The sequence below is a fragment of the Oryx dammah genome, unplaced genomic scaffold (genome assembly GCF_014754425.2).
Source record: "Oryx dammah isolate SB20612 unplaced genomic scaffold, SCBI_Odam_1.1 HiC_scaffold_24, whole genome shotgun sequence".
NCBI classification, from domain to species: domain Eukaryota; kingdom Metazoa; phylum Chordata; class Mammalia; order Artiodactyla; family Bovidae; genus Oryx; species Oryx dammah.
Window position 1 is genome coordinate 35,670,812 of NW_024070208.1, and position 11,289 is coordinate 35,682,100.

The following is an 11,289-nucleotide window of genomic DNA, read 5'->3' on the forward strand; positions in this document are numbered from 1 at the left end:
CTTGAGGAGTGTGTGTACACAGAATGGGGAGGCAGACCCTGAGGAGTGTGTGTGTACACAGAATGGGGAGGCAGACCCTGAGGAGTGTGTGCGTACACAGAAATGGGGGAGAGACCCTGAGGAGTGTGTGCGAACACAGAATGGGGAGGCAGACCCTGAGGAGCATGTGCTACACAGAATGGGGGCAGAGACCCTGAGGAGTGTGTGTACACAGAATGGGGACAGAGAGAGACCTTCCGTGTGTGGGCAGTTGAGGGTGGGGGTAAGGGTTGTTAGTTCCCAGCACAAGATCTATTAGTTGCTAACATACTTGTTTTATTGCAACTGTTTTTTACATCTTATTTGTGTCTTTGTGTTTTCTGTATCCTGTATATGTTTTAAACAGTTAGAAGCTTGATGCTTAATGCTTTATTCCACTAATGAAAACAGGTATCATTGAACATCTAAATATTTAATATTTCTTTTTCAGTTTCCAACTCTGTGTAATCAATACTACAAATTAATCACATTTATCTGTGAGATTTTTCCTGAGAAAATACCGCAGCTTCCTGAAGATCTTTTTAAAAGTCTGATGTACTCGCTGGAACTGGGAATGACATCATATCCTTTAAAAGCGTGTCATGAGCACTTGGCACTGGGGAAAGAGGGTGCGTGAAGAAGCATTTTCAGGAGTTGTGTTTTTCCTTTGGTTGTTCAGTCTTATTTCTTGAAAAGCAGCGTGTCTTAGGTACGGTGATGCTGTGTTTCTTTGTGAATTTGCCTCACCTTGGCCTCCTTTCGCAGATCCTAGGGTCCCTGTCCCTGGTCCCAGAGTCCTGTCTGACGGAGCCCAGTCAGTGGAGTCAGGCCCTGTTGCTGGCCTCTGATCTTAGTCCTACTTGGTTGTGTGTATCGTAGTCAGAGCACATGGAGATCCCCCAGTCCTGGGCCCCAGACCCGTGCGGGCAGGCTGGGACACAGTGGGGCCCTCGTCTCTCATCTCACTCAGCAGACTCCCACATACTCACTTCAGTGCGCTCAATTCTAGAACACTCGTCCACTGGCTGACAGCTCTAAGTGTTGTGTTCTGAGTCACAGCTCTCTGTGCTCGTTGTTCTTTGACTGTGGTGATCAGAATGAGTTCGGAGGTTTGCCAGCTGTGCCTGGAAGCCTTGACTCCGTTAGCTGAGCAGTGTGCAAAAGCCCAGGAGACGGACGCACCCCTCTTCCTGGCCACGCGGCACTTCCTCAAGGTGAGGTGCTGGGCGTTCCTGCCAGGCGGTGCCTACAGCTTTATCCCTGACAAGACTGTCTGTCTTTCCACTGTGGTTTCAGGAGCTCAGCTTCGTAGCATCCTCGGATACCACTCCTCTGTCGCTTTGTGTTCTTGAAATTCCATGTGGTGACTGTACCAGGAATTCAATAATCAGATAACTTCATTTACCACAGCAAGCAATAACATCTTCACGTTTGTCCTTGGGTTTTTAGAAAACCATTTCTTTACTTTTAGAGTTACTTAATAAACAAGAATAACTACCACCTTTTTCCGTCTTGGAATGGGGAGGGACTGAAGGGTGGTACGGTGTCCATGTCTTTATTGAGACGTGTTCCCATGTCTTTCAGCTGGTGTTTGATATGCTGGTTTTGCAGAAGCACAGCACGGAGATGACCACCGCGGCCGGCGAGGCCTTCTACACGCTGGTGTGCCTGCATCAGGTACTGGCGAGTCCCTGGGCCTCTCCTGGCTCATGTGGCTGGCACTTGTTCCTCGGGGACTGGGCCTCTATGTGTCTGCACCTTCCTCAAAGCCTTGTTCTCAGTAGCTCGGGCGTTCTCTGTGTTTATCTGACAGGCTGTTCATAAGTAGTTACTTCCCCTTCTCCACTGTCATTACCATCCTTTGCTTGATGGCTACCCTCAAACTTGTCCTGAGCACCTGTGCTGGAAGACACGGCCTCTGTCCTTGAGGAACTCACAGTTTTGCAAGGAAACGAGATACAGGAGCCTGGGGACCCGGAGGAGTCTGCCCTCAGGCAGCCTGGAAAGCCACAGTGTGTTGTCTCCTAGGACAGGGTGGACAGCTGTGGGCGATTGGAGCCTGGAGGGCATGTGCAGTGCCCCCTGATGGGGCGGGCATGGTGGGGAATGCAGGGGTCGGGCTGGCCTGCCCATCTTCCACAGCTCCCTGTCCCCCTTCCCAGTGGAGGGGGTGCCTGTGGGTGCAGGGGAGGTACAGGGGCTGTGCATTTGCTGGGCCTGGGACCTAGGGTAGGTTTTGAAGAGCCTCACATGCTACTTAAAGACCACCGTCCTGCAGCACCTGGCTCCAGGGGGCTCAGGGACTCTTGTCACCTCTGCCATGTGTGGTGTCCAGCTTGGGGGAGGGGTGCTCCTCCATTATCTGCTTCCTTCTCTCTGCCTTCTTCCCTCCACCCCTGGACATAAGCCATTCCATCTTGGTGGCTTTTTAGAAAACACAGGCACACGTTGTAGAAAAGAGGGCAGGGCCTCAGGCTTGGCTGGTCTGGCCCTAGAGCCACTGCCATTCCTGTGACTGGGGAAGTGACATGCGTGTGTGCGCTTGTGTCTTTGTGTGTGTGCGCTCATGTACTTGTGTGTGTGTGTGTACACTCAATCCCTGTGCACAGGCCCGCCTCCTCTGGCAGTTAGGTCAGCTCCATGCTGAGGGGTGAGGTGGGGTGGGGTGTGTGCCTCACCCTTCTTGTCCAGATGGGTTTCGCATCTGGCTTCCCCACTTGGGTTCACGATGCCCCGAGAAACTCACAAGAAGGAGTAACAGCCGCTTTTTTCATGGTGCTTATTTTAGAAAGCTACCCTGCCTGCATTCCCTTAACCCACACCCTGTTGGCTGTGCCAGGCTTTATTGTGGAGGGCATCACAGGCAGGGAAGCCACGCCCACTACCGGCCCACGCCACTGAGCACGGAGCACACCTCCCTTCTGCTGCAAGGGAGGCCAGGCCATGCCCCTCCCCGCCCCTCGCCCAGCTCCTGTCTGCACTTGGTGCATGCGCTGTGTCGGTGCTCTGCGGGTAGGATTTCTGCATTGACCTCCAGGAAACCTGGGAGTCAGCTTGAAGACTTAGGGCCCAGGAGTTTACCATAAATCTACCCACCAAGAGTATCGTAAAATGCAAAATAAAGTGCTTTGAAACAGCAAGGAGAGGTAGCGGCACAACGTAGGTCATCCTTTGGGCTCTGGACGCGGTTCTTAGGCTCTTTCTTGCTCAGAGGCCTCTGGTCTCGGCTATGTCCTTGCCTCTCTTTGTGGAGAGCTTTTGTCTGTAAAGCAGGGGTGTCAGCTGAGTCCCCCTCACAGGCTTGTTACACAGCAGTGAGTTACCAGTGGAAAAACTCAGAGCAGGAAGTGTCAAGGATCAGAAAAGCTGCTGGCCTGCCTTTTGGGCCCTGCAGCCCACTGATTGGTGTTTTGTGTAGTGTCTGAGAATGATCATGCTCTTCTGTACTTACCTTAGGGATGCTCCGCGCCCTTCTCTCTTCAACAGGCAGAGTACTCAGAACTGGTGGAAACACTGCTGTCGAGTCAGCAAGACCCAGTCATTTACCAGAGGCTAGCTGATGCCTTCAACAAGCTGACCGCGAGCAGCACGCCCCCTGCGCTGGACCGGAAGCAGAAGATGGCCTTCCTGAAGAGTTTAGAAGAGTTTATGGCAAATGTTGGTGGTCTCCTTTGTGTAAAATAAACAACAGAGCTTTATGCTGTACCAGACCCTTCCTGCGAAGTGCACTGAATTGCTGAGAGTTGACTAGAGTCTTGTCCTGTTCATCAATCCCACGGCCGCTCGGACTCTGGAGAGCCTGCCAGCTCGGGGTGTGATGCGGGGAGAGTCGGCTCGAATCGGCTTCTGCTGTAGGCGTTAGCCGCCATGCGGCGTAGGGCTTGTACTTTGTCAAATGAAACTCAGTATGTGTGCAAACACATGTGGGCACCAGGAAGTACATCCCCAGTGCCTTTTCCCTCTTTGACAGAGCATCAGGTGGCCGCCAGCGTCCGGTGTTGTCATTACAGACAGCTGGATGTCTGCTCGGCCACTGGCCGTTGACGGCACTTCACCTAGGAGCTGGTTGAAAGGGTAGACCCCAGGGCCCAACCATGGACCCTCAGAGTTTGTTTGTTGGACTCTGGATTCTTCATTTTAACAAGCTCCTCTCCTCTGCCACCCCACAGCTTTCAGTCAGTGCGGGAGATACTGAACGCTTCTAGCGATGTGCTCCCCCCAGCCCAGTCCCGTCCTTCCCTGGGAGGGGCAGGTGCTCCAACCAGAGAAGGGCACCAGGGTGGGTGTCTGTGGCCTCTCATTGCCCCCTGTCTGCTGGGTCACGGCAGCCTGACCACTGCAGGTCCTGTGAACCTGCTCTGATGCCTGAACCAGAGGAGGAAAATGTGTGTCTATTTTTGTTCCATAAAAATAACTTTAGGAACTGTAGCCATTTCATTGCCTTAATTTTGAGAAGAAATTACAAAAAGAAGCAGAGTGTTTTAGTAAGAAATCAAGTCTTGACGCTTCAGAGTTGGTTTAGGGTGTCGGCTGCTATGAACCCAGGGCCCATTTTATTGTGTCTTTTGGTTTTGTGGGTGAAATGAAAGGCTCATTCATACCTAGTCTAACTTTCTGAGTACGTTTCTGTTTCTGTCCACCCTCGTGGCCCGTGGCTGATACTCTGCTCTGAATGGCTTGCTTAAGCAATAACTCTTTTTAAGGATGTAAATTGCTGGTTCATACACACACTTAAACGTGGAGATGTCAGAGCAGTAATTACCCTCATTTCACAGGAGCCACGTGAATTTAAGAGATTAAAAAGTTCACCTTAGATCTCCTTTGATTTTTCTAATCAGGATTTGTGTACTGCTGTCATACTCTCCTGAGCTCTGTGTGCCAGCTCAGATCACAGAAAGGGAAGTGAACTTAGGACCAGCAGGCATGTGACCCTGGCCCCTGTGGGTCAGGACCCACAGCATGGTCACAGAGGACACGTGTGTGCAGGGCCCTGTGCTCTGGGCAGGTACAGGCCCCCAGCCTGTGCAGGCACTGCCTGACACAGAGCAAAGCCTCAGCTTTTTGTGGAATGTTCTCTTACTCGATCATGGCTGGTTAACAGCTGAGGTAGAGCAGAAACGTCTCGGAAGATGTCTGGGGAGGCTGGTGTCCTCTTCCAGAAGTACACATATGACCACCTTCCTGAGACACTTGGGACAGTGCATTTACTTTTAGGGTTCTCTTTCCTTCCCTTAGAGAACTTGAAGTCAGAGGCAGCAGGAGTCACTCTGTTTTGTGTTGTTCTGGTGTTTTCAGTGTCCCAGTGCCCTTGGGCCCAGCAGTTGTGATCTAAATACATCGCTGTCTCTCTGCCTAAGGGCACCAAGATGCAGCTGACCAGGCCGTCCTCTGACTGTGACAAGACTGTACTCAAGTTGTTACTAAAAAGAAAGATAAGTAGAAAGGACTGCCTTGGTAAACAACAGGGCATCTGGACAGAGATGTCTTTGCTAAATTTGCCCATATTCTGTCACGATAATGTGTTTTCATCAGGAGCCATTCAGCTGAAATGAGTTTCTTCAGCTTGGACAAATGGTACTGAAAGTATCATAAGACTGTGGGTTAGTGGCAGACTGGAAGGACGGGCCGCCACCATGTCTGGGTGGTCGGAGCCAGGCTCTCTCCAGGCGTTTGTTTGTTTTCCTGGTTGGATACTGTTCAGTTTGGGTGTTGTGTTTTACTTTGCTATGTTTGTTGGCTTCCCAGTTTTGGAGGGTTCTGTTATAATGGTCTTGGCTGAGTAGGTGTCAGGAACGCTGGCTTAATTCTAGTAAATTGATTTTTACTATTAAAACTGACTTGTTAAAGGAGTTTTAAAAGCAAAAACATTATCTGTGCCCCTTTTTTATACATTCAAGGGACACTGTTGCGTATTTGAGTTCCTACATGAGTGTGTTTATACTTTCTCTGGTTCACGGACAGGTTCCTTTCACCTCCACTGTCAGCTCTCTCTCGTTTTTATTTTCCTTGGCCCTCTGTCTCTGGAGGCGCAGTCCCGGCGGACTCTGTGTGTCTTTGCAGTGTGTATTCCTGTGACAGCCTCTGACAAGCGTTTAGCAGCTCTGTGGGAAGGACTGGTCAGCGTGCAGGTCCTGTGTGCAGTCCTGGGTGGCTGGCTGCCTGGGGCACACCTGATGGCGTCTTTTCAGCACAGTAATGTGAGTCTTCATGGGCTGGGAGATCATGGTGTATTTCCTAACATCGCAGTTTTTTTCAAACTAGTTTTAACAATTTAGTCTTATTTCCTTGAAAACAGTGTTTCTAACTATATTACATTACTCTGTTCAGAGGAGGTGGTTACTACTTTTTTTTTTCTTCACAACTTGCATTTCAAAACCAAACATCTTTCCCCCAGTCAGCATTACTTAACTTCCCTTACTGTCTTTGGCTGGATTTTCTCTTCTACCAAAAATGTCAAGTCTTTGTATTTCTGATATTCTCCGTGTCTGTTAATACTTGTATAAATCCCTCAAGTACTGAAGGAAATGATTTGTCAATTTCAAGGATTTCAAGTTTGAGTATCTTAATCTGCAGGGTCTGTTGCACCCTTAAAATGTTATTTTCATAATTTTACATGTTTCTGTTTGTCACCTCTGCTGTTAGAGGTGTTGTCCTTAGATCTTAGTAATTAGCTGTCTCTGACAATGATTCTTGTTATAAGTTCCTGAATAAAATATTAACTGTTCAGAAGAAGAAACCTCAGTACTTCTTAGGGGTTTTTCATAACCAGAGAATAAGGAACCAATTTGGATCTTGAGTTCTTAATATTATAATTTTCTGTAAATTTCTCTGTAAAACAGCATAGGTGATTTGAGGATATAATAATAATAATGTTTTAAATTATTTTTAAATGTAAGTGGAGATTCTCTGACTTGGTAATAACTATGTTCTGAAAACACTGCATCTAAAAATTCTTTAAAAATTGATATTCTAAAATTTTAAAATATCCAACTTAGGTATATTGCTGAGCTGAAATTAGTTTGAAGTGCCGTAGTTCAAATTGAACTTTAAACATTTTAATTTAGATGTAAGAAATGTGACGTATTCCTGATCAATTATACTGGGAATCCATGACATTTAGCCAAAGACTATATTTCGTTCAGGTAAAGATGAAAGCCTAATGACGGGCATCCGCTCTGTCCTGCAGAGGACGGATGACGTGATCTGTTTCTTGCCTCCAGCTCTGTGCACGTGAGTCTTTGTAAAGGTGGATGCACGGTGATGGCGAGATGTGGTCCTCATGTCTGCCCCTGCGGCTCTCACCCCAAACCGTCTTTGTCCCGCTTGCCCTCTGTGATCTGCCCTTCACCTGGTCCCAGAGTTCCCAGCATTGGAGAGCTTTTGGCCTCGGGTTTTCTTTTCAGTCTGTGTTCTTAGGCTCTCAGTGATTAGGAGCGGTCAGAATGTACTGATGGCTGACTGTCCCAGCTTGACATTCAGCAGTGCTTCTGCGCTCTGTACCTGAGGGGGGTGTGCCCACAGTGTCTCAAGCCAGGCTGCCTGGTGTGGTGTCTTCTACCACGTAAGATGGTGACAGATTGCAAATACTGGTATTGTGATTTGGTTCTCTGTACAAAGGAAAAAGCTCCATGCAGTGAGCTTTTTGGCTTCATTTCTGGTTTAATGGTCACAAAATGTTAGCACTGCTACCATTCAGCATGTGTAAAATTTTTTAAATTTATAAATATTAAAATTTTAAACTTATACTGACTTTTCAGTTTTTTTAAGAGACCCAGGGATGAGTATACTGTTTAAATATTTACCTCTATTAACATTATTAATAAAGATATAAAGTTGCATTTAATTTTTCAAAAGATGCTATAGTACGATTCTAGGAATTAAATCAAGGCCTTGTATTGAGCCAGTTATAAGCTGAATATCCAACTGATAAAATTTTATTTGTATTTTTTAATTCATGGGAGTTAAAATGTCTTCACTAAATATTTTTATTACATTTTTGTTTTGATCATGTGTGATTTGTTCATGGGAGTTTAGCTAGACTACCATATGAAAGCCATGGAATGGTGCCACTTCATTGACCAGCCAAGCAGAGGATGACTGACACTGGGGACGTTACACAGTCAAAATAATTTTAAATAAAAAACACGAGAACATATCTGCACAGTTCAAAATAGGGAATTGCATTACCTTCCGGGAGAATACCCAACCCTAATATTAATACAATGTCCAGGATCCAGAGAGAAAATCAGAATTTCATTTATATTCTGTTGTATTGAGCAGATAATGTTTTTATCTCAGCTCACACTCTTAGAATTTCAGGAGTTATTAGTTAAATCACTGGGGTGGAGGAATATTTGTAGTAAGTGTAGTTTGGTCATTGTTCTTGACTTTCCAGGGAAAATGGAAAAGTACCATCTGCTATGTGTTAGGCGGACTTTCTTTTTTACCTAATCCTAAATATTGTAGACATACTCAGTGAAAGGTAAAGTTTTTATTTTTATTTTTTTAATTTATTTTTTTAATTTTATTTATTTATTTGGCTGCTCTGGGTCTTAGTTGTAGTATGTGGGATCTAGCTCCCTGACCAGGGCTCGAACCTGAGCCCCCTGCACTGGGAGCTCAGAGTCTTAGCCACTGGACTACCAGGGAAGTCCCTAAAGTTTTTATTTTAAACTTGATATTGCTTTGAATGTTTGTTGATTTATTGGGTTATGTTAAGATTCAATTCTACTCTGAGGATGGATAAAGAAACATTAGGCTGTTTAGGAATTAAGTGGAGTTCTTTCATTCTCAAGGGGGCACCTTAACCCAGGTACATCACCCTGCATTGGAGGGAACTGTAGATGGTCTTAGAGGCCACGAATGTAAAAGCCTGGTGGTGTTTCTTAGATACCATCTTTAAAATCCTAGTGCTCTCTTAAAGTACAGTGTGTTTATAGTGTGTGGCTTATGAATGATGACTTTGGTGTATTAATTAGATTATGAAATATTTTTGTATGTTTCTTAAACATAGGATCCCAGATTGGGTCCTGTGCATGCTCTATAATCTCAAATGGCAATTCTTTTAAAACTTAAGTGGAAGCAAAGGGCGTATTTGGTGATAGCAAGGAGAAAATCTTTTGCTTGGAAACACCGTACAATACCAATGGCAGCAAGCACTGTCATTTCTAGCACAGAAGTCAGCATCCTGCTGAACTCCTTCAGTGTGAATTATTTTTAACATCTAGCAAGAGAATGAACTGTGATTAAATCATTGACTCTTCTCAGAGCTGATGAATGGGGAAAAAAACCTGAAGGAAAGAGGATTTTTTTTGTTTGTTTTTTATATATTGTGGTCTCGCCGTGGAGCATGTGGGATTGGCCCCTCACCCCTGCTTCGGAAGCACAGTCTTGACCTCTGGACTGCCCAGGAAGTTCCACAGAGAGAGTTTAAACAGGGACGTGCTAAATACTTTTATTCCTGTAGTAGTTAGCAGTTTTAAGTTTTGGTAGTGTTCACTCTTGATTGCTCTGCCAGGTCAGTCTTCACAGATATTCTCTCAGTAAGCCCTGCCTCTCAGGCTGCAGTTTTATTTGCACAACTGCTTGTAACTGCACTGCCCCGGATGGTCTTTTCTCAGGACTGACCAGCGAAGCTGTTGGGACTGGCCGAGTATAGGGTGGAGACAAGCCCAGGCTCTGGCTGAGCTGCTTAGGGTTTCACTGGTCACAGGTCTGTCGTGTGTATCATCAGCCAGTTCAGTCGCTCAGTCGTGTCCGAGTCTGCTACCCCATGAATTGCAGCACGCCTGGCCTCCCTGTCCATCACCAACTCCCGGAGTTCACTCAGACTCATATCCATAGAGTCGGTGATGCCATCCAGCCATCTCATCCTCTGTCGTCCCCTTCTCCTCCTGCCCCCGATCCCTCCCAGCATCAGTCTTTTCCAATGAGTCAACTCTTTGCATGAGGTGGCCAAAGTATTGGAGTTTCAGCTTTAGCATCAGTCCTTCCAGTGAACACCCAGGACTGATCTCCTTTAGAATGGACTGGTTGGATCATAGGGCCACACAAGAGGAGTAATTCCTGAACTGAGATTGATTTGAAAGTATCTAGTCCAGTTTACTTGACAAGTAGTTTCCCTTAAGTTGTTTATTTATTTATTGGCCACATGGCTTGTGGGATCTAAGTTCCCTGACTAGAAATTGAAGCCAGGGCCTCTGCAGTAAAAGCACTGCATCCTGACCACTGGGCTGCCAGGGAATTCCTGCAATTTCTCCTTTGTTTTAATGATAATAAAATTACCTCTTGGTATCTTAAATTTTTTTTATGATTTGCAAACCCTATTAAATTACAATCCAACCGTTTCAGCTGACAGTTGCAACTATTTGAACTTCTGACAACTGTTGTCACTTTATAAAAATAACAGTAATACACATTAAATGGCAGATAACTATTGTCTCACATATGGTGAAAGCAGTTGAAACTTTGAAAGCTTAAAATATAGATCTGTTTTTAAAAATATATATATTATAGATCTGTTTTAATCCAAAAATAACTTGCTTTAACATAAATAAGCCTTTCTGGTGAATAAGCCAAGGCAGTGTGTCCTGTGTATGGAACACTACTACCTCTGTAAAAAAAAAAATTGCCATAAAAGTCGGTTACTGGCTCTCGATTCATATTTATTCTTTTAGCTTGATGTATATGTTTTCTTTCCTGCTTCTTTCCTAAAGCTAAATTATAGCTGGTTTTGACGTATGCGGTTTAGTGGACTTGTCATCCAAGCAATCAAAAAATGAAAGCATGGTTTGCCGTAAGCTTGGGGGCCGTATTTAAAGTGGAAATTAACGGTATTCCCAGAGTAGCAAATGGCAGCCCACTCCAATATTCTTGCCTGGAGAATCCCATGGACGAAGGAGCTTGGTGGGCTACAGTCCACGGGTCGCAAAGAGTCGGACACGAGTGAGCGACTTCACTTTCACTTCAGAGTAAGCAAACCTGTTTTTAATTTATATCCTCACCTTATACCAGAAAGGATTAAAGGTATTCAATAGAAGGTAACATGGGAAGATGATGGAATTGGTAAGGAGGATGAGGGGAAGGCAGGCAGGGATGTTGCATGGATTGGTGGCCCTGGGGGAGGACAGTCAGGACACCGCTCGGGGTCTGCAAGCGTCTCCCGTCCGCGCGCTGGCGTCGGCTCTGACCCGGCGCCACGGAGGGCGCGCTCCCACCCGAGTCGCACACAGCGCTGCTGCTTCATGAGGGGAGGGCTTGCCCAGCTCGTAG

General features: G+C 46.1%; 1 protein-coding gene across 2 annotated transcripts in view; it reads left to right on the forward strand.

Moving 5' to 3' along the window:
* The window catches only part of XPO4 (exportin 4), an 86,733-nt gene extending 83,005 nt beyond the window's left edge, over nt 1-3,728 (forward strand). For both annotated transcript variants that reach the window (XM_040266803.1, XM_040266804.1), the window contains 4 exons: nt 470-600; nt 1,115-1,232; nt 1,603-1,695; nt 3,505-3,728. In XM_040266803.1, coding sequence (XP_040122737.1) covers nt 470-600; nt 1,115-1,232; nt 1,603-1,695; nt 3,505-3,702 — 540 coding nt within the window. In that variant the 3' untranslated portion in view covers nt 3,703-3,728. The remainder of the gene's footprint in view (nt 1-469; nt 601-1,114; nt 1,233-1,602; nt 1,696-3,504) is intronic.
* The last annotated feature ends 7,561 nt before the right edge of the window (nt 3,729-11,289 follow it).